General features: G+C 36.1%; 1 protein-coding gene across 1 annotated transcript in view; it reads right to left on the bottom strand.

The window, feature by feature from the left end:
- LOC308414969 (uncharacterized protein) overlaps positions 1–24,618 on the bottom strand; it is a gene marked incomplete at both ends in the record, with an annotated part of 347,470 nt that overhangs the window by 257,131 nt on the left and 65,721 nt on the right. Inside the window, 2 exons of the mRNA XM_080910119.1 lie at positions 12,923–13,010; positions 17,380–17,579. Of these exons, the coding sequence (XP_080766245.1) occupies positions 12,923–13,010; positions 17,380–17,579 (288 nt within the window). The remainder of the gene's footprint in view (positions 1–12,922; positions 13,011–17,379; positions 17,580–24,618) is intronic.

The raw sequence follows: 24,618 nt of genomic DNA, 5'->3' as shown, positions 1-24,618 counted from the left end.
GGCCAATCAGACTCACACCCGATTTCTCAACAGAGACTATGAAAGCTAGATGAGCCTGGACAGACATCATGCACACCCTAAGAGAACACAAGTGCCAGCCCAAGCTGTTATACCCAGCAAAATATCAATCACCATCGATGGAGAGATGAAGATATTTCAAGACAAATCAAAATTTACACAATATCTGACCACAAACCCAGCACTACAACGAATTATAGGTGGAAAACCCAATACAATGAGGGAAAATACAGCCTAGTAAAAACAAGAAAACTCCTAAACAAGAAAACTAAAAGAAGAAAAAGACACAGACACAACTCAACCCACAAAAGCAATAATGGCAGGAAACAGAAACAACTATTCCTTGATATCTATTAACATAAATGGACTCAACTCCCCAATAAAGAGACATAGGCTATCAGACTGGATATATAAACAAAATCCAGCATTTTGCTGCATACAGGACACTCATCTCAGAGACAAAGACAGACACTATCTCAGAGTTAAAGGATGGAAAAAAAAACTTCCAAGCAAACAGCTCCAAGAAGCAAGCTGGAGTGGCTATTCTAATATCGAATAAAGTAAATTTCCAACCAAAAGTTATCAAAAAAGATAAGGAAGGACACTTTTTACTCATTACCGGGGAAACTGGTCAGGAGAAACTCTCAATCAATAACATATATGCTCCAAATAAAAAAGCACCCACATTCATAAAAGAAATCCTACTAAAGCTCAAAAAATACATTTCACCCCACACAATAATAGTGGGAGACTTTAATACCCCACTCTCACCAATGGACAGATCATGGAAACAGAAACTGAACAAGGACACTGCAAAACTAGCAGAGACTTTGAACCAACTAGAATTAATAGATATATACAGAACATATTATCCTAAAGTAAAAGAATACACCTTCTTCTCACCACCCCATGGCACCTTCTCGAAAATTGACCACATAATTGTACAAAGAGCGAGCCTCAATCGATATAAGAAGATTGAAATACTCCCATGCATTCTCTCAGATCACCATGGTCTACGGCTGGTCTTTAACAACAACAAAGACAACAAAAAGAAGAAATAAAAATGGAATTAAGGATTTTCTAGAATTTAACGAAAACGAAAACACAACATACCCAAACCTATGGGATGCAATGAAAGCAGTACTGAGAGGAAAACGCATAGCCCTAAGTGCTTCCAAAAAGAAACTGGAGAGAGCTTACATCAGCAACCTGACAGCACAGCTAAAAGCCCTAGAACAGAAGGAAGCAGATATACCCAAAAAGAATAGATGGCAAGAAATAATCAAAATTAGGGCAGAAATAGACCAAATTGAATCAAAAAGAACCATTGAAAAAATCAACAAAACCAAGAGTTGGTTCTTTGAGAAAATCAACAATATTGATAAACCCCTAGCAAGACTAACTAGAGGGCAAAGAGAGAGTATACAAATTAACAACATCAGAAAGGAAAGTGGGGACATAACAACTGAAACTGAGGAAATTCAAGAAATCATCAGATCCTACTACAAAAACTTATACTCCACAAAATTGGAAAATCTGGAGGAAATGGACGAATTCCTAGACAGATACAAGATCCCAAAGTTAAACCAGGACCAAGTAAACCATCTAAATAACCCTATAACACCTAAAGAAATAGAAGAAGTCATCAAAAGTCTCCCAACCAAAAAAGCCCAGGTCCAGACGGGTTCAGTGCAGAATTTTATCAGACATTTATTGGGGATATAACACCAATACTCTCCAAACTATTCCAAAAGTTAGAATCAGATGGAATACTACCTAACTCATTTTTGAGGCTACAATAACCCTTGTACCTAAACCACACAAAGACCCTACAAGGAAAGAGAACTTCAGACCAATCTCACTTATGAACATTGATGCAAAAATACTCAACAAAATCCTTGCAAACCGAATCCTAGAACACATTAAAACAATCATTCATCATGACCAATTTACAATCTTAATGTAATAAAGGAATTAGAAAATTAATCAATGCACGTCAAAAAAGAAAAAAGAAAAAGAAAATATAATCCTGAGTGAGATAACCTGTACTCAAAAGGACATGCATTACATATACTCACAGATAAGTAGATATCTGCCAGAGAGTATACGTATGATATAGCCCATAAGTTAAACAAGAAGGCCAAGGACAGCCCAAATGAGGATGCTTAAATACCTCTTAAAGGGTGCACTGGCTGGTTTTGTGTCAACTTGACATAAGCTGTAGTTATCACAGAGAAAGGAGCCTCAGTTGAGAAAATGCCTCTATGAGATCCAGCTGTAAGGCATTTTCTCAACTAGTTATCAAGGGGGTGGGCCCAGCCCATTGTGGATGGTGCCATTCCTGGGCTGGTAGACCTGGGTTCTATAAGAAAGCAGGCTGAACAAGCCATGGGAACCAAGCCAGTAAGCAACATCCCTCCATGGCCTCTGTATCAGCTCCTGCTTCCCGACCTGTTGGAGTTCCAGTCCTGACTTCCTCTGGTGATGAACATCGATATGGAAGTGTAAGCTGAATAAACCCTTTCCTCCCCAACTTGCTTCTTGGCCATGATATTTTGTGCAGGAATAGAAACCCTGACTAAAAAAAATTAGTACAAGGAGTGGGGTGTTTCTGTGACAACCTGACCATGTTTTGGGGAGGACTGTAGAAGGGCTTTGGAGCTTTGAGCTAGAAGATCCATTGGAATATTAAGAGCTCTGTGGCATGTTCAGTTGGAGTTTGGAAGATAATGTTGAGAACGGTGCAGAAGATGGAGGCCTGGCTTGTGAAATTTCAGAGGGAAGAATAAAGAAAGACTCTTTGATCAGGGCTGTTGCTCTTTTGGTTGTGAAGATTCTGTGGTTTTGGTTAGCTGAGGCTGAAGAATCAGCTGTGATTAATAAGATACTAAAACTACTAAAGCAAAACCTTTGCATTGGTGGGACTATTGGTGCTGGTCGGCTGGAACTGGGAGATTGGTGGTTATTAAGAAAAGACCAGCATCATTGAGGTGAAACCTTCTAGGAACTCTTTCCTGAGAGCACAAAGAGGATGTATTCCAGAGATAGCCAATATTGTACCTTGTGCTGTGACTGGACTTGGTAATGTATAAGAGTCACTCAGGTGATACTGGTTTTGAAGGAAGGAAGGGGTCATGGAGAGCAGCTGAGGCTCAGCACTGTGAGAGGCCATGGAAGGCCATTGGTGAAGGTACATCCTCAGTGACAATTAGTGCTCCAGGACTGACAGTAGTGGTTTGAAGATGCCAGTACAATGAGATGACCCCCAAGAACAACAGCAGCAGTGGAGAACAGGCAGCTGGATCCTAGAAGTCAAAGTGTGTGCTACAAAGGGCAGAGCTGGAGAAGTGACTCAAGTCCTTGGAGGGGCCCAGAAGTTTGTAAGTGGATTCCCAGACACCGGATGGTTAGAGATTGATTTTGCTTTGACTGTGACTCTGCCCTGATATCTTTCCCTCTTGAAGGAAGAAGAGGAGCCCACAGTTTAGAGACTTTGAATTGTAAAAAGAACTTGATTTTTAAAAGAGACTGAATATTTTTACGGTATTGCAATTTTAAAATGTAAGAATTGGTAAAGGCTATGGGACTTTTAAGGTTATCTAGATCTTGAGGATGAACAAGAAAGTAAGGGTTGAAGTTTAATATTGATTTGTTTGCAGGTCAAGTTGACAAGGTGTCAATTGTACTGGCTGGTTTTCTTTCAACTTGACACATGCTGGAGTCATCACAGAGAAAGGAATCTCATTTGAGGAAATGCCTCCATGAGATCTAGCTGTAAGGCATTTTCTCAACTAGTGATCAAGAGGGGAGGGCCCAACCCACTGTGGGTGGTGCCTTCCCTGGGCTGGTAGACCTGGGTTCTATAAGAAAGCAGGTTGAGCAAGCCATGGGAAGCAAGCCAGTAAGCAACATCCCTCCATGGCCTCTGCATCAGCTCCTGCTTCCTGACCTGCTTGAGTTCCAGTCCTGACTTCCTCTGGTGATGAACATCGATATGATATGGAAGTGTAAGCTGATTAATAAACCTCTTGCTCCCAAACTTGCTTCTTGGTCATGATATTTTGTGCAGGAATAGAAACCCTGACTAAGACAAAGGGGGAACAAAATAACCATGGGAAGCTAAGGGAGAGAGGAACATGGGTAGGAGAGGAAAAGGAGAGAGCAATATGGGGAAAGATTAGTTGTGGGGGGAGACAGGAGAGGACCCCAGAGGGACTAGGGGAATGAAAGGAAATATGTAGTTTCCCTTGAAAGTCCCAGCAGCCTGAGATAAGGAAGGATCCCAGGACTCAATGGAGATAACTTTATCTAAAATACCCAACTGTGGGGATAAAGAACCTAAAGTGACAAACTCTAGTAATTAGACAAGGTCCCCCCAGTGGGGTGATCAAGGATACCACCTGCAGAATTCTCAACCCAAATTAGTTCCTGTCTTAAAAAATAAACAAAAAAGAAAACTCAGAGACATAAAAATGGAGCAGAGCTGAAGGAAAGGCCATTCAGTGACCAGACAAATTGGAATTCATTCAATGGGCAGGCAGCAAACTCTGACACTATTAATGATGCTATGTTGTACTTGTAGACAGGAACCTAGCATGGCTGTCTTTTGGGAAGCTCTATTAGCGACTGGCTGAGACAGATGCAGATACAGCCAAGCTGTGATCTGAGGTTGGAGACCCCTATGGAAGAGTTAGGGGAAGGATTGAAGGAGGTGAAGGAGATGAAAATCCCACTGGAAGACCAAAAGTGTCAACTATCCTGGACCCCTGAAAGTTCCCTGAGACTAAGACACCAACCAAAAATCACACATGGGCTAGTCTGAAGCCTCTGGCATATATGTAGCAGAGGGTTGCCTTGTCTGGCCTCCGTGGGAGAGGATTATTTAAGCCTCTAGAGGTTTGGTGCCTCAGGGTGGTGGAATATCTTGGGGAAACCCTCTTGGAGGTGAAGGGGCGATGTAAGGAAGAACTCTGTGAAAAAAAAAAAAAAAGGAAGAACTCTGTGAGTGGGGACTGGAATAGTGGGCAACATTTGGGATATAATTAAATAATAATTAAAATGACATAAATTTTGCAAGCCAATAGATGCAACTAGAAAATACCATTCTGAGTGAGAAACCCAGACTCAAGAGGACATGCATGCTCTGCACTTACTCATAAGTGGATATTACCTGTAAAGTACAAAATACCCATGATGTACCTGATAGACAAAAAGAAGTTAAACAAGGAATGCCAAAGTGACAATGCTTGAATCACACTTATAATGGAAACAAAATAGTCACGTGGCAATGGGCAATGGAAGGGAGGGAAGCAGATGCGAGGGGGAAGGCAAGTGAGGGAAAGGTTCAGGTGTGGGGAGAGACAGGGGAGAGACCAAAGAGAATAACTGAAAATCTGCAGCTGCTGAGTGGTTGTCTAGGAAGTTCCAGAGTTCTGGGATGGGGGAAGATCCTAGGGGTCAATGAGAGTAACCTTAGCCTAGATGCCTAACAGTTAGAAACATGGAACCTGAGGAGACCAACTCTTATAGTCAGGCAGGATCCTCAGTGGAGGGATAAGAACACCAACCCACTCACAAAATTTTCAACCCCAAATTTATCCTATCTACAACAAAGCATGCAGAGATGGGGGATGATGCAGAGCCTGAAGGAATGGCCAAATAACTGGCCCAACTTGAAAGCCATCACATAGGCATACACCAATCCCTGACATTATTAATGTCACTCTTCTATGCTTGTAGACAGTATTCTGGCATACGTGCCCTCTGAGAGGCTCAAGCCAGCAGTGTAATGTAACAGATGCAGATATGCACAGTCAACCATTGGATGGAGACTGTGGACTCTTATTAAAAAGTTGGGGAATAATTGAAAGCCCTAGAGGAGATTGGAACTCCACAGGAAGACAACAGAGTTGACTTATCCGGACCCCTAGGAGCTCTCAGAGACTAAGCCACCTGTAGATTGATGTCTATATGCAGGTGAGGGAAGACACAAGATAAGGCAAGGCCTGTGATTGGACAATAGAGGAGGGCAGGCACAAGGTTTTTGAGAAGCAGGTGATATAGGAAAGAGAGAGAAGAACCAAGGAAGAGAAGGATGACTCAGATCTGTGTGGCTTTAAATACTCAAAGGGAGCACCAACCTCTCAGAGGAGAATGAAAGTACAATGGGATGATGGGGATAGATAGATAGATGGATAGACAGATAGATAGATAGATAGATAGATAGATAGATAGATAGATAGATAGATAGGTAGGTAGGTAGGTAGGTAGGTAGGTAGGTAGGTAGGTAGGTAGGTAGGTAGGCAGGTAGGCAGGTAGGCAGGCAGGCAGGCAGGCAGGCAGGCAGGCAGGCAGGCAGACAGACAGACAGACAGACAGACAGACAGACAGACATAGATCAAAGGGGTGTAAATAGACAGATCTAAAACAGGGATTTCTTATATCTTCGGTTGTAAGCCAAGCTGTTAAGGGCTGATGAAATGCCCAGCAGTAGGGAGATGGAACCTGAAGAGATCACCTCCAGAAATCAGACAGGGACCTCAGTGGAGGAATGGGGACACCAACCCACCTTCGAAATTTTCTACCCAAAATTGTTCTTGTCTAAAAGAAATGAAGGGACAAAAATGAAGCAGACCAAACAAATAGCTGAACAGTGTCTGGCTGAAATTGGAACCCATCCAATGGGCAGGTACCCATCCCTGATATTATTACTGATGATATGTTGTGCTTGCAGAGAGGAGCCTAGCATAGCTGTCCTCTGAGAGGCTCTATTAGCTGCTGATTGAGACAGATGCAGATACTTATAGCCAACCATTCGTTTGAGGTCAGGGTCTGCTATGGAAGAATTAGGGGAAGGATTGATGAAATTAATGGGGATGGAAAACCTAAAGGAAGACTAACAGTGTCAACTAACCCAGAACACTGCAAGCTCCCAGAGACTGAACCACCAACCAAAGAGCATACAAAGGCTGCCTTGTCTGTCCTCGGTGGAACAGGCTGTGCCTAATCCTAGAGACTTGATGCCCCAGCATGAAAAGATGCCTAGGTGAAACACCCTCTCAGAGGCAAAGGGGCTGGGGAAATGGGGGTAAGAACTCTGTGAGGGGGACCCAGAGTGTATGTGTGTGTGAACAACATTTGGGATGTAAATAAGATTATTAATTAATTAATTTTAAAGTGTCTGAATGTTTTGAGTAAAATTAGCATCACAACAATAAAAATATAGGCTTTCATGGAAATGAAAAGCATGAAAAGATTTTCACAAAAATACCATCAAAATCATCCCCTCAGACAGAAGTACCAGCAAGCAGGACTCAGAAGTACCCACTGGGATATTAGGTAAAACAAAGAATGAATAACCAGAAACAGTTGAAGACAGCATCACAGCAGGCTTAGTGATGCACTGTGCTAAATGTTAGAAGAGGCAGATTAGTGCTACTTGCTGAGAAATAGATTTGGTTGTGGGACAGTGGGCTTTTTGTTACCCTAAAGACAGTCAAAATTTCAGGAAAGTGATAGAGAGGAAAGTTTACTTGATTTGAATTCCAAACAAAATTCTATGAGAACTAGGACTCAGTATGAACATAAGACCCAAAGTAACTTCTACAAATAAGCAGAGCACGCTCTTAAAGGGAAGAAATGTAAAGAAAGATTTTGTGTGTGTATGTGTGTGTGTGTGTTCATAAGTATGTGGGTTTTGGTACACACACACACACACACACACACACACACACACACACACACACACACACACATATATATATATATATATATATATATATATATATATGTTCACATGTGGAGGTCCTTGCTCATACTTGGTGGTAATTCCTCAGTGACAGTCTGAGTTGTTGAAGGTACTGCTTTGTTCATTCAGTTTTTTCACAGTGTCTCTATCTGGAACCAGGACTCACTGGAGAGTTAGGCTCTCTGTACTGTGAACTCATGGAAATTGTGAAAATCTATCAGGGAAAAAACATATGTTACATTCTAAAACACTTGAACTTTTACTGAATCTCAGATCCAAAAGTAATAATTCACCTAGAAATCACTTAAAGCATAAGAATGCTATTCTACTTTGAACTCTGCCTGTATGTTTAACAACCTGATTTTAAGAGAACAATCTAATAATCAACCTTTCTTGCTTTGAATTCTACATGTAATCAGCTTTAAACCCTATGCTAATACATAGTTTTAACCTTAAATTGTGTATTGTGCCAAGGCCATGACCTGGAACAAGAATTGTGTATCATTTGTGAAATAACTAAATACCAGTGTTGAAAATTACCTAAAATATTCTTCATATATTTTGAATTAAATATTTGGATATTGGTTGATTTAAAAACTATTTAAACTTAATATTTGTGTTAATGTTACAAGATAAAAATCAATATACAAAATTATTTCTGTTTCTATACACCAGCAATAAACATTCTAAGTGTTCATTTGAGTTCCAAAAACTATCCAATTTACCTAGCTTCTGTTAGAAGCTAATTACCAAAGATAGTGTCAATTATACATGGGCAAACTTAAGGCCCTGAAATAGGACATAAATATAAAGAAAGGAGTTAAAATCAACTAGAATTCAAATCATACACAGTGGTAGATAACTCTAGATAGGTTATCTGAAGGTCATAAAAAGAATGTAAGGGACAATAGGTGACAGTCTATGGTAGCTAGATCAGGTTAAAACAAATTTAAGATTGCTAATATTGAGAAGCCTGTTTAGAGAGCTAGTACCTTTTGCCTAATAAAATTCTTCAGCTTCAGGGATCTTTAAATCCCTATAAAAATTCTTGCATGTTATACATCTACTTATAACAGAATAATTATGAATAAAATGAGCTTCTGATCTTTCTAGAAATACCTATTATTGATAAAGTAGAAAGGGAATAACTCACAGTAGAAAAAAAAATTGAAACATCATGCCTAACAAGATCAAGGCTGTTTCTGATGATTGCCCCACAGTTTCTGAATAGTGTATTTTTCTTTGCTTACTTGTTCTATTTAAATTCTTGACTAATTGTTCTACTACTTTGTCTTCAAATTCTTCTCATGAGAATTGAGTGTTCTACTAATGTTCAGACCAGAAGAATCTTGAGACACCTTCTTATCTTCTGGTACTATGACCTGGATCAATTTTCTTTAGCAATAAAGTAAACCAAGTTAGACTCCTCCTGTGGCTAAGACTACTATATCTCCTCTCTTCTCTTTCATGCTCCACTCTTCCTTTTCCTTTTCCCTTTTTCTCTATCTCAGCATTCCACCTTCTCTGTATCTTCTTGATGCTCTTAAACGTCCATTGCTAGTTACTTTCTCCAAAACACATGTTCTTATCTCCTCCTAGGGGATGAACACACATCTTTTGCTATTTTATAACCCATAACTTAATATTTACTGAAAGCATAACTTCTGCATTTATTTCTTTGACAGAGAACTTAAGGAAAGCTTACTTCAGTATTTACTTGAATGATATCCACTGAGAACCTTAAGAAAGACAAATCTTGCCTTCTTTTATTATGAATTTCCTCTGAAACTCCTTTGTTTCTTCATTCATGTCTTGGAGGAACATTGTGTGCCTTCTACAACAAACTATTTTGCAAGTGACTTTAGCTCCTACATAGAAAAGTTTACAATTTCTCAGAGTATATTTTTGATGATTCCAATTTAACCCATGAAATCTTTCATTATAAACTCTTGCATCTTGCAGGTTATTGTAACATTAGGACTTCTCCCTGTTAAAGGAATTGGATATGAAAATCCTTACCCTACTGCTTGGATTCTCTAAAAGCTCTACATGAACTCTAGACCCCTGAACAAAGAAAGAATGTATGGACCCTTAGAAGTGCTATCTCATGCCTCTAGGTCTTACCTGTTACTGGGTGCTAAGACAGGTCCACAGTTGTTGTGACCTTAGTACTATCCAGAATTAGGTTTGTATCACCCAACAAGGGGCACAGCATTTAAGATAGAAACTTCCAAGTTTAGATCTTATGTTGTGGATTGCTCTGCAGCTCTTTGTATTTTGATGATAATTCCACTTCCCCAAGAAACACTGCCTAGTCAATACTCAGGTGACTTCATCAGAAACTTCTTCCCATTTTAATTTGTAAAATAAAGGCCAGAGCCAGTGACTGGGCAGAGGAAGGGAAGGTGGAGCAAGAGGGTTGAGGAGGAGGAGGAGAGTGTGTCCAGAGAAGGAGGATATGGAAAAAGATTGCGTTGAAACACATGGCCTGGGGAAACCACAAGTTACAGGGGGTCTCATAGCTGGGGAATAAATTAGTACAGTGTTAAATCTGCCCAATCTAAGCATGCAGCTTGTATTCATAGTAACTGAATTGTGTTTTCATTGATTGGGCTTATTCAGGTTGGAGATGCTATTACAATATTAGACAGAACCAATACATGTCTAGGATAACAGAACACATATGAAGTTCAGATAATCAGAAAACATAGGCACCCAACACAGTGACCTAAAGCCTAGTCACTATTAGATCACAGGCATGGAAACTGTGGATCCAATTGGGAGACTCCAGGCTAACCCCCTTAGATGAAAGATAATATGCAGAGAAACACGTACCCAACCAAGGTCAAAGTGTAGCCTGAGAGGCTTGAGGGATATCTGAACTGATGTACTGCCTACTTCACTGATTTATTTCCCTTACTCTTGTAGATAGGTCATTGGCCTTGTCCCTATTCCCACCATCATCTATTTAGGCTGTATCCCAAAGAAGTACAATAAGTTTGACATAAATATCCTCAAAAGAAGGTAGCATTATCTTTTCCCTGTATAGTATGGTCCTAGTACCAGCTAACAAAAATGAAACATTGCCTCTGGTTAATAATATAAGCACCAATATCATTCTACAGCTAGAAGGGAATGTCCTGCAGAGTGTAGCTCCTGGACAGAGTGACAGAGTCTGTGTGCACAGCTCCACACTAGAGCAGCATCCACAGAGTAAGACCTCAGGGGTTGATAAAGAGATAAGCCTTTTTATTTTTCATATTTACTGTAACAAGAGATGAATTTAAGAGTTATATTTATACCATAAAAATAATTTGCCAAACATTAACTATAATGTATGTATGACCGATAATTATTGAAAATTCTCATGTTTAACAAACCTTTTGACTGCTAAGAAACAAATAAAATACATATGGGAAAAATACCATGATGATGAGGCTTTCTAGGGTGTTCAATAACCCCCCAACACACACATACACAGACACACACACACACACACAGACACACACACACACACACACACACACACACACACACACACACGATCTTGCTAAGTTATTGAAGCTGGCTTTGAACTCCTGAGCTCAAGTGTTCCTCTTAGTCTAACAAATAGCTATATCCTTAAGAATAAATCAAATTGTTGACATCACAAACATTTTTATAGCACTGAATATGTATGAATATTATGCTAACTGTCTTAATATAAATTGATGTTGAATACAACTTGGCCATGGGAGGTTTAAAATCCAGTTAATATAGCATATAAACTTTATAATTGGAACTTTTTACTTAAATAGTTCCATTATTTTATTAAACCTTGAATTAAATAATTTTTTTATTTTTTCCCTTTATTTATTTAATCCACATCTGTGAGGTTCAGACAAATAGTTCCAATGCATAATTTGTTTCTCTATGACTGTGTTCTTAGCTGTTCTTTATCAGAAACCCCTTTGAACAAAAACAGGGAATTAAATAATTCTTAGTTATTGTTTCTATTCTATGAATCTTAGAATTTTTAAATGTAAGTTTCAAATCATTATGAAATTAAATAATCTAACAAACCAGAGTATAACAATTCATTGTCCATCTTCCACAAATTAATTTTTAATTAACTCATTCATCTCCGCTTCTTTTTCATCTTTATTCAATACTGGCCCCAATGTATGTGAATCAGTGGCTAATGGAATTATAAAAAGAGAAGAAGTTGACTTGTTTGATAGACTCCTGAACAGAAGGATGGACGAACGAAAATTATACAAGTGAATGAATGAATCAATCAAATATTCCTTAAAAGGGAGACCATATTTGAATAACTAGTAAGGCTATGGTAGTAAATTCTAGATAGAACGGGTATTATGGTAATATATATATATATATATATATATATATATATATATATATATATATATATATATATATATATATATGAAAAGAAGTTATTAATAACAAATTATGTTTAAATTATTGTAAAAAGTAAAAGTTGAGTTGGCTTTCTTTTAATATTTCATTTTTTTTAACTTCTTATACAAATAATTGTGTAGAAAAATAAAAGGAGGAAAGGGTCAAATCTAAATTAACTACATTATCCATAAGTAGATGAACCTGTGGGGATGCACCTTCATAGAGGCAGGGGGAAGGGGCACAGGGAATGGGGAGGGGATTCTACAGGAGAAACCATGAAAGAGGTAACATTTGAAATGTAAATAAAGAAAATATCCAAAGATAAAATAAAAAAAGAAAAACATAATAGCATTTCATATTCATTTTGGGGCGAAAATTGAAAAATTATAAGATATAATAGCTAAATATATGCTATGTAAAGAGATATATTTTATGACTAAATAATACTTAATACTAGATTATCAAGTTTTTATGATTCTTACTAGAGAATAGTGACCTTTTGAAGGATTCAGGTAAGTTCAATCATTATTTAGAACAATCCAGCAATGCAGGCAAATTCTGATACAAGGGAAATGGGATTTGAAGTGACAACTCAATGTTATTACTATATATTCTAATTATACCAAAATGTAGGCCTGAATCTCGTAAAGAGTGGTAAAAAAAAAAAGTCAGTTTTTACAGGTGTTAGTGAAGTAATGGGTATGGTAAATACACAGTAATATGAATGGAAAACAGCACAACAAAACTATGTCTTACCTGTTCAGAGAAATGTTTCAGTAATGTGATATGGTTAATGAGATGATTTTTCAGACTGGAAAATTCTGACATACAATCAAATGGTGGCCTGCCAGGGAAGGATAATTAAGAGATTCCATCAATCTGAGTTTCTTTGAATATAGTATCTTTATTCCTCAGGAAATTAAAAGTTATAGTTTAAAATATAAAATATAGTGAGTTTTAGATAAAAAGGTGCAAATAGCTAAATTCTAGAAAAATCACAATATTATATGAAACATGTAAGAAATGTAAATAGATACTAATAAATGTGGTATTGCTTTGACCCCAAAAGTGGAAAAGATGGTAAGAATAAGGTTTTCTATAATTATTCATGGGTTCAAATTATTAAAATAAATGTTACAGGTTGAGTAGGTTATCTTTTAATATTTCATTTCTCTTTACAATACAAATAATTGACAAAATAAAAAAATGAAAGAAAAAAACTCAAGAATAATAATAATCATATTATCCAGAAGTAGCTGAACCTTGAAAATAAAAATGACTGCTTTTAAATTCATTTTTGAACATAAATGAAAAAAGAATTTACATTATTTAAGATATCATAGATTTATGGAAGGTTTAGGGCTTCTTATTTATATATGACATAGATTTTAACCCTCTGGTATTGAAAAGCCTTCATAAGATGACCAAAAAGAAAAAGAAAAAAAAAGAAAAATACTGTTGGTGGTGGGAATTATCCTCTTTCATCTGAATAATAGGCATAATAAGATGGTATATAATTCAGTGCTTTTCCTTTGCATATGTAAGACCTTGTGGTCAAAAGTCCTTCAACAAATATCTTTCAAAATGGACTATAATTTTAGGTTATCAATGTAGTACAAAACACGAAGCACTATAATGATAAACTTATGTATCTTCTAAGTAGTGGACTTAAGTATTATCTTTATAAATCAATAGGAAAAAGAAATTTATAATCTCCTCTAAACTTTAAGGAGAATACAATGAAGAACTAGTGTTTGAAACGAATGCTATTTTTTCCAACATAATTTTTTTATTGATAATTTGGTAATTTTAAATTATATATTTTATAAAATAACATTATAGCTCACAAAAATATTTACCTAATAATATATGATGAGTACATAATTATTTTTTCTTTTTCTTTTTCTAAGAAGAACTGGGGCTTACACATTTGGGCTTCCTTCTTTTTGAGATTCATAAGCTCTGTGAGTTGTTTCTTGGGTATTCAGAGCTTTCTGGGGCTAGTATCCAATTATCAGTGATTGCATACCATGTGTGTTCTTTTGTGACTGATTGGGTTACCTCACTTAGGATGGGCAAAGACTCAACTTTCCTCTTTTCTTGAAAGCTATAGTAAAGTTTATTTAAAGACAGCAGAGAAAGAGGAACCCTTCTCCACTGTTCGTGGGGTTGCAAACTAATACCACCACTCTGGAAATCATTCTTTATTTTCTATTAGCTGTATTCATACTTTGGTTGTTCAGACTTTACATATATAGTTCTTAAGAATTAGGAAAGGATTTCATGTGTTTTATATTTGTCACTTCTATTCTTTACAGAACCTTCTAGTGCCAAAAATTTTTTAAAGGTTAAAAAAAATAAAATTACAACATAAAGATTGAAATTTTTTTTTCTTTTACATGTATATTAAATATATTCAAACTTGAAAAAAAAAAGACAGCTCTACTTGAGCTTATAAGCTTATGTGGTAAAAGTATTTTGTGAAGATCGATAGGATCCATAAACTGCAACTCTGCTCAGGATATGATAAATATGGTCAAAGTTCCTGAGCCATTTCATCTCATTTATTTTTAGAGCCTAAACTTTTTAACAAGTGGATCTGTAATTCTTTTGTACATTTTAAGTTTCACCATAAACATGGTAAATTTATATTTTCTTTAAAGTAGAATTTGGGGTAGTTGTGTTTAGATAAGTGGTCCTCAATTACTATGTTGCCCCAAGATGTATTCTATAATTTCTCCTACATCAAATCAGTGAAACTACTCACATTTTAAATGTCAAGTAGAAATATAACATAATGATCAAGTGTCACCAAAATCAGAGTTTCCAATTGATAAAATGAAAACAAATTTTAAAAGCTCAAAACTACTACAATAAACTTTAAAATATATCTTGTTATTAATAATGCACTGTTAAGATGATGCACTAACATAAGCTATGGTGCTTATGACATCAATATTTCATACAATATATCATCTGTGATAATTAAAATAATTTATTATTAAAGGTTATGCATTTCACAAATAAAAGATAAAGAACTTTTCATGGGAAGAAATCAGACAAACTTTGGTTCATAATCATCTCATAATTTTAACTGCTGAATTGAACAGTACTCAAAAAAAGTTTTGTTACTATTATAAAAATGATTAATGAGTTGTATTGTTAAATTTGAAATAATTATAAGGTCTAATTCATCGAACTGGTTTTAAAAGAATGAGCCAGGTCAAAAGTAGCATGGATCATCATTTTCAAAAGATAATAATGAAAAAATATACTTTCTCATTACATCATCAATGTTTTTTAGAATCATAGACATGAACAATTTATAATAAATCATAGCAATTATTTCCACCAGGATTTAATAATTACATTCCTCTAGCTGACAATCTGAACAGATATTTTGAGTGGGCTTATGACAATTGTTTGTTTGTTTGTTTGTTTGTTTGTTTGTTTTATAAAGCCAATGTAGGCCTAGAAGGCCTGGAATCTGATAGACCAGGTGAGCCTCTGATCCCCAGTGCCAGAATTAAAGACATGCATCACCATGCCTAGACCGAGCCCTAATTATTCAATAGAAAATGTTATCTTCTAAAAAGTAAGTCAGATAAGGTCTTGATAAAAACTCTAAAGCATATTTACTTTCTAAGAAATCCTGATATTTCATAATTTAAAGCAAAGAATCTTTGAAACACTTAGATATTTTATAATATGCTCAGATTAACAATTATCCCTGTGAGTTTTGAGGTTTTCATAGAGATTTTGATATGCTGATATTACATTTTGGAATATTTAGTCTTGGGCTTAAGAAAATATATAATTGCTCAGCGTGAATATCTCTTATTTTGTTATTATTAGTCATTAAGACTGAGTCTAGGAATCAGTAACAGTATAAAACCTTTAATATTTTCAGTTATAATAAAGATAACACTAAGATGATATCCTACATTTTGAAAATGTTGCATTAATATTACTGATTCCACTGATCAAAGTAAATAAGCTTTTAAGATGAGAAATTCACTAAAAAAGCAAAAAGTGAATTTATACTGATTCTATAATATGAACCCTATAGTAAGACTACTTCGACAAAATTGGCAAAATGAATGTAGTGAATTATCAAAGGATTATTGAGCAGATTATATACACTTGGGGGGGTCTTTTGCTATACTTCAAATTATAGCTATCTTTATATTTAATGAAATTTTCTAAATTTTCTTCTTAAATTCAGCTTATGTCAGAATAAGTGTCTTTTGAGCATGCTTCTGGCATTTGCTTTCTTTCAATTATTTTACATATAGTTGCCCATAATAAGCACAAATGTAAAAAAAAAACAAAAAACAAAAAATTTCTGAGTTTGTCAAATATCCCATGAAATTATTTAAAATTTCTTTGAACTGATATGAAAATGTTCTTTATTCGTTATTTATGTGAATAAGTTTTTCATTCAAATATTAGTGATAAGAGAAAAATGAATCAGCAAAAGAATATATAATATAAAGTTGTAGATCAATAGAACGAGTTCTTCCTGGTTTAGCTTATTACTATTACTTAAACACAGGATCCTTTTCTCTCTTTCTCACTTTTTTCTCTTATCTGAAAAATATAATACTTATTGGAAGCAAACTTTCTAGGAATCTGAGAGATGAAATTTCTGTAAATAACACAGATAACTGATTATTGTTCTTGTATACAAATGTACATACTAATATTTTAACTACAAGTTACTACCTAAACAAAATTATAAATCTTTAGTATTATTTAACTAACCCTTTCTTATTAACACAGAATTTAGAAGAAACAAGACTAAATCATGTTAATTAAAAGTTCATAGTGTAATTAATACACAAAAAAGAATATTTTTGCTGCAAAAGGCAGATATTATCCTTTACAATTTTAATGTAATATCTAAGAGACTGTTTATTTTGTGAAAGTTTGAGTGTAATTTCATCTATAAAGAGAACTAAATGGGAATTCTCTTTAAAAAATACTACTTGAGTTGAATAAGTTGTAAAATTCAGATGGTAAAATATTGATTTAAAGGGAACCATGTAACTATTTTGTACGTCCTATCTGCATAATCAAGACATCAGTAAAATTTCATTAAACATAAGGAAACATGGAAACAGTATCTATTCCACACCTAAGACTTTTGAGAACAAATGAAGGGAAAAATATAACTTGTGTTATGGCTTTAAATATCATTTATTAGGAATTACCTTTCCAGAATGTTTAATATCATGTTGACAATATTAACCAGTTCAAGGGTAGCTGTAAGAATGCTATGAGGTGGCTGTTCAATAGTGCCATGTAGACTACGTGCCAATCTTCTTTCCGAAATTGTGACAAGAACACGATCAATAGCATACTCAAGTTGTTCACTTTCTTTTCCAAATCTGGTAGGCATCTTTTTGATATTCTGAAATTAAAGTGGGAATTTGGGCACAAGAAATGAAGCAGTACTTTTCTAGCATATCATAAAAATGGAATAGGTCCAATATAAATATAATTTAACCAAACTAGCATATGAAGGAGGCAAAATTACCATCAAGCACCTTTCATTCTTTAGACATTTTTCTAGTAATAGTCATATAATCACTAAAAGAGAGTGAATGTAATAATTTTCAGCCATTGTAATACTAATGTAGTTTTAGAATGTGGCAAAATTATTTAAATATAATTAATGCTTCTGAATTATTCTGCTGAAATAATATATCCAATTCATTTTTGATAATATATAATCTGTTAAGAGGATAGGGCATACAACAATATGTTATACTTTCTATCAATCTAGTACAGATCCAAGATCTGGAAAAAGATATATTTAATTTCCATTTATGTTAATTATGTGTAGCTTATTAGGAAAACAAATAATTGAAATATACACAGACTAAAAGATTCTTAATTGGGTTTGGTACTTAAATGAATCACATAAATATGATTTGGGTTAGCATGAATACACACACACACACTGTTATCCATCACATTGTTATACAGCACCTCATCAAGCAGCTATCAGAAACAATCACAGAGTTAAAATATTGTCTCTATGTGCCCTATACTTTAGGAAACAACTCAATTTCTACAGATAACATCAAAGTAATAAAAAGTACTTTACTAAATATTCTGACAGGATCTGGTTAAAATAATTTTTATTTTAGTCTTTCAAAGTCTGTGGATCGGGGATCTTTTATTATTTAAGAAAAAATTTATGAGATATTTATCCCTGGGTCCAAAATCAATTACATGTAATTCATGTTTACAAGCATACTAGGAAACAAAATATTCAGGCACAAATCTCTCCAGTTGTTGCTTCTGACAAACATATCATCTATCATGTGACACATACTAATTTTCACTTTAGCAATCCAATTTAATATACATTCACCTTTTAAATTCCTCTATATCTTAGATATTTAAGTAGTATCTATCTCATACCAATGAGTTTTCTTTGCATGAACATATTGAATTAGGCAGGCAAATGGATTAAACTAGAAAATATCATCCTGAATGAGGCAACCTAGACCCAAATGGTCATGCATGATATGTACTCATTGATAAGTGGATATTAGACATAAAGCACAGAATACCCACTTTACACTACACAGACCAAAAATTTAAACAAGAAGGAAGGCCCAAGTGAGGATATTGTATCACACTTAAAAGAGGAAATAAAATAGTCATGAGAAGCAGAGAGAGGGAGAGAAGTAGGTGGGAGAGCAGAAGGCAAGAGGATTAGGGGGCATATGTTAGGAGAGACAAGAGAGAGACTCAGAGGGCAAGGAGAATGAATGGAAATATACAACATGGAGGCTGGGAGGAATTTTTAGGAAGTACCAGGGACCTGAGATGGGAAAGGCTCCCAGGAGCCAATGAGGGTGACCTTGGCCCAGATGCTTAACATCTAAACCTGAAGAGGCCACCTTTTGTAGCCAAGCAGGAACACCAAGATGAGGACAACAACCCACTCACAACACATTTGACCCAAAAATTTGTCATATCCAAAAGAAATGCAGGGATAAAAATGGAGCAGAGACTGAAGGAAATGGCTAACCAACAACTGGGCCAACTTAAAACCCAGCCCCTGGGTGTACACCAATCCCTGACACAATTAGTGATACTATGTTATACTTGCAGATGGGAGCCTAGCTTGGCTGTCCTCTGAGAGTCTCTATCCAGCAGATGACTGAAACAGATTCAGATACCCACAACCAAACACTGGACAGAGATCAGGGACTTATGGAAGAATTGGGGAAAGGATTGAAAACTCTGAAGGGGATGGAAACTCCACAGGAAAACCAAGAGAGTCAAATAACTTGAACCCTTGGTGGTCTCAGAAAATGAGCAGCCAACTAAAGAACACACATGGGATGGAATGAGGCCCCTAGCATATAAGCAGTAGATGTGCAGCCCAGTCTCCATGAGACTGCCTGAGATCTAGAGTAGAGGCTCTCCCTAAAGCTGTAGCCTGACTGTGATATCTGTTCCCCAACAGGACTGCTTTATCTGGCCTCAGTGGGAAAGGATTTGCCAAATTTGGCAGAAATGTGACATACCAAGATAGAGAGATATGCAAAGGAGCCCCACCTTCTCAGGAGAAATGGGCTGTGAGAAGGGTCTCAGTGAGGAGAAAACAGTGATTAGAATGTAAATATATATATATTAATTAATTAAAATACATAAACAGATTAATAAAGCATAATATATTGGGGGTATATTTCAATCTGTTAAATGAATTTGGACTATGAAAAAGAATGTACTAGAAAATTAGAAAATCTATTCTTCTCAACTGTAGAGAACAAAATAAAAATTTTCATCAATACAAATTCTCCAGATATAAAGAATTAGCATGTATTTTTTTCTACCTGCACTTATTTCATTTCTGCTACTATAAAATTATCAAAATCTTATACCGGAATAGGTCACAGATTTTAGGCATAAATCTACTTAATTTTTCATAAATTAAAACAAACTATATTCTAAATAATTATAGCCTAGTGCTGCTTTCAACAACAGTCAGAGAAGTTTCCCATTTCAGTGGATGGTTACTAATGTTGAAACCCAGAACTGGTCAAAATGCTGAAAAATGAGAATGAATGACTGTTGGGTATTCAGCTGTAGACAAGGCATCATTCAAATTTCACATGGAACCATCTGTCCTCCTCCCTTCACATTTCCTGTTTTTTCCTTCTCTTTACTTTTCTCCTATCTGTTTTGCTATTGCTTTAATACTAATAATTATCCCAATGCTTTTTATTTTCCTTCAATTCATATACTTAATAAATATTATCATAATAAACATGATAAAATTGTATTCCTCTATTCCTCTAAAGGTACTGAAGTTCAAAGTGCATGATTTAAAGTTACTACATTTTCATACACTGCTTAATTATCAATTGTGGAAGTGTCAATATAGCATCCTTTTATTGTAGTTGTTTTAAAAATGGAGACAAATGCCAAAAACATTCTGGATTAGAGTTTAGATATTGAACTACAGTCCAGTAGATAATAAGGTAGCTCAGCCTTATGATACTCTAATCCCACAGAATATTTAAAGAGTTCGATTTAAAGACAATGCGTCACTAAAATATTAAAACAGAAGAATCCAGCAAATAATATAATCCCAGATTTATACATTCCAGTGAAGAAACATGAACATCAAGACAATATAATACCTCCCATAGACTACTATTCCTTAAAATGAATGCCAAGAAAGTGCATTAGATCAAAGAAACCGTTTATGATTCAAAATGCCTATTATAAGAACACATGAACAAATTTCTGAATGAATTCAAGTACAATATAATTAGTTGAGTAAAATAAATCAATAAAGGTATGAAGAAAAATTAAATAAAGAAGACAACGAAAATATCAATTTGAAATTTAACAAATAAAAATTTCAGTAAGTTAAATGAAATACTGAAAGGAATAATAAATATACAATGATCAGATCATACAAAGCATTTGAAATCCATAAAACATCACCAAAATACAAATTTTAAGAATTATAGTAATATTATCAGGCTATTGAGGGTATAGGACTGAAGACCTGAGGGCAAGCATAAAGAATAGAAAAGGACAACCTCAGGAGGTAGGAGATGGCAGGACCCTCCAGAATGTACCAGAGACCTGGGAGGCAAGAGACTCTCAGGACTCAAAAGGGTGGCCATTAGATGAAATGTCCTAGAGTAAGGATAGGGAACTTGTAGAGAAAACCTTCAGTAGAAACACGGAGCATCAAGTGGAGGGATGGGGTTGCCATCCCACAGTCAAAAAATCTGACCCATAATTGTCCCTGCCTGAAAGAACTACAGGAACAAAAATGAAAAAGAGTGATAGGCCCAAAGTGGGATCCAGCTCAAGGTGAGGCCCTAAAGCCTGACACCATTACTGATGCTTTGGTGCTTACAAACAGGAGACTAGCATGACTGCCTTCCAAGAATCCCAACAAGCACCTGAAAGTGTCAGATGCACATATTTACATCCAACCAATGGACAGAAGCTGGTGACCCCTGTGGTTGAATTCTGGGGGGGGGGAGGAGCTGAAAGAAGCTGAAGAGGAAGGCTACCCCATAGAAAGACCACCAGTCCCAACTAACTTGGACCCTCGAGACCTCTCAGACTGAGCCACCATCAAGCAGCATACACCAGCTGATATGAGGCCCCCAACTGGATATGTTGTGGATTCATTTTCATTGAATTTTGGGAAGTCTTTAGTATCCTTCTTTATTTCCGTCTTGACCCATTGGTCATTCAATATATAGTTGTTCAGTTTCAATGAGTGTAGGCTTTCTGTTGTATCTGCTTTTGAAGTCCAGTTTTAGTCAGTGGTGGTCTGATAGAATATAAGGGTTATTTCGATTTTCTTCTATTGGTTGAGGCTTGTTTTTGACTGAGTATGTGGTAAAGGTTTGGTGAAGGTTCTGTGAGGTGCTGAGAAGGTACATTTTTTTATTCCCTTCTCTTTTGCTTGGGTATGAATTCTATTTTGTTAGATGTTAGAATATCTACATGAGCTTTTTCCTTAGATTCACATGTTTCAAAAATCTTTTCTTAATATTTACTACTAGGACATGTTTATATCTAGTATTGAAGTATGTTTCTTATATGCCACAGTCACCATGATATGGAAACAACACTAAGATTCAACAATGAAAGATATTTACACACCAATTTCCCTTATTTACAATGATACAAAACTACTAAACAAAATATCCACAAACCAAATCCAAGAACATATCAAAAAGATCATCCACAATAACCATCTAGATGCATGGTGACAGGGTCCTTATGTAGCTGTCTCCTGAGTGTCTCTGCCAAATCCTAAGAAATACAAAGATGGATGCTCTCAACCAACCATTGAACTGAGAACAGGGACCCCAATTGAGAAGTTAGAAAAAGGACTGAAGGAGCTGAAGAGGTTTATAACCCCATAGTCAGAACAATAATATCAACCAACATGACCCCCAAAGCTCCCAGAGAAAAAACCACCAACCAAAGAGTACACATGGAGGGACCATTGGATCCAGCTACATATGTAGCTGAGGATGGCCTTATCAGGCATCAATGGGAGGAGAGGCCCTTGGTTCTGTGGAGGTACGATGCCACAGTATAGGAGAATGCCAGGGCAGGGAGGGAGTGGGTGTGTGTGGGAACACTCCCATAGAGGCTCAGGGACAGGGTGATGGTATAGGGGGATTCCAGAGGGGAAACTTGGAAAGGGGATATCATTTGAAATGTAAGTAAAGAAAATATCCAATAAAAAGTTACTTTTACATCCAAGTGGGGGGGGGAGTAATGTTCACATCCTTAGCCATCAGAGAAATTCAAATAAAAAAAAATGCTTTGGGGATAGAGGGATTCCAGAAGGGAAACTGGGAAAGAAGATATCATTTGAAATGTAAGTAAAGAAAATATCCAATAAAAAAAGTTACTTTTACATCCAAGGGGTGAAAAAAAAGAAAGAAAGAAATGTTCATATCCTTAGCCATCAGAGAAATTCAGATCAAAAGTGCTTTGAGATTATATCTTTCACCTGTCAGAAAGGCTAAGATAAAAATAAAGTGGCAGTTCATGCTGGAAAACAGAGGATGTGGAACATGGGGAACACTCCCCTATTGCTGGTTAGAATGCAAACTTTTATAGCCACTATAAAAAACATGGCAATTCCACAGAAAACTTGGAACTAATCTAACTCAAAACCCAGCTACACCATTACATTCCTGGGTGTATACCCAAAGCACACTCTACCATTGCACAAGGACACATGTTCAATATTTCATTCCACCTTTATTTATAATATCCAGAAACTAGAAAAAACCTATATTCTCTCAGCCAAAGAATAAATAATGAAAATGTGGTGCATTTACACAAAGGAGTATTACTCAACTGCTACAAATGATAACAAATTTGAAGGCAAATGAGAAGACTTAGGAAAGTCTAATTAACAAGGAAGATTCTAGAGGGACAGGTGGGTCTCCCTGGGAAGGGGAAACAGGGTACATCATATGGGTGGACTGGGGCTAGGTGGGAATGGGAACAGGAAGGATCATGTGGTGGTATGGGAGAGAAAGCAGGAGATAATACTGGAGAGACAATGAATTGAGGAACACACGGGAGGTGATGTAGAAGATTAGTACCATGGAAACTCCCTGGAACCCACAAGAGTGGACCTAGCAAAGGTTCCTAGTCCTGGAGAATATGAAGTCTGAACTGGATATGTTCTATAATCAGAAAGGTTCCTAGCAGTGAAATTGGGCCATCAACCTAGCCAAAAAACCTTCAACTTACAATTTCTTCTGCATGCAACATATGATCAGATAATAATGTTGTGAGATACATGGGAGTGGCTAAACAATGACTGCTCTAACTCTATTATAACTCCACAAGAGGGATCCCATGTTCAACTCATTCTGCCTGGATCACCAAAAACCAGAAACTGGACATCCCAGAAACTCTGGATAGAAACTAACACGACTGAAAATATGTCAATGAAATGATTCCTAATGATATTCTGATATATTTGTAGACTGGTACCTAACCCAACTGTCATCAACAGCTGATTTGAGCAGATGCAGATACACATCTTGAACCAATGGAACCACATCAAAGATGGAAAAGATATACTCTAGGAACCAGAGAGTTCAAGGATACCACAAGAATATAGCCCATAAAAATCAAACAAGCACAGCTTATAGAGGCTCACAGAAACTGAAGAGACAAACACAGACCATGTATGAGTCTGAGATAGATCCTCTACATATACATTCTGTTTGATGATCTTATGAGACACCCAACATGGGGATACGTGTCTCTGACTCTTTTACCTATGCTTGGGACCCTTTTCGTCCTACTGGTTTGTTTTATCCAGCCTTGATATGAGTATTTGTGCCTGCTTATACTTTAACTTTTTAGTTCATGTTTGATTGACATACCTGGTAAGCCTGTTTTTTTGTTTG

The sequence above is a fragment of the Micromys minutus genome, assembly GCF_963924665.1.
Source record: "Micromys minutus genome assembly, chromosome: X".
NCBI classification, from domain to species: Eukaryota; Metazoa; Chordata; class Mammalia; order Rodentia; family Muridae; genus Micromys; species Micromys minutus.
The sequence above is the reverse complement of the archived record's forward strand: the minus strand, read 5'-3'. Positions and strand labels throughout refer to the sequence as shown.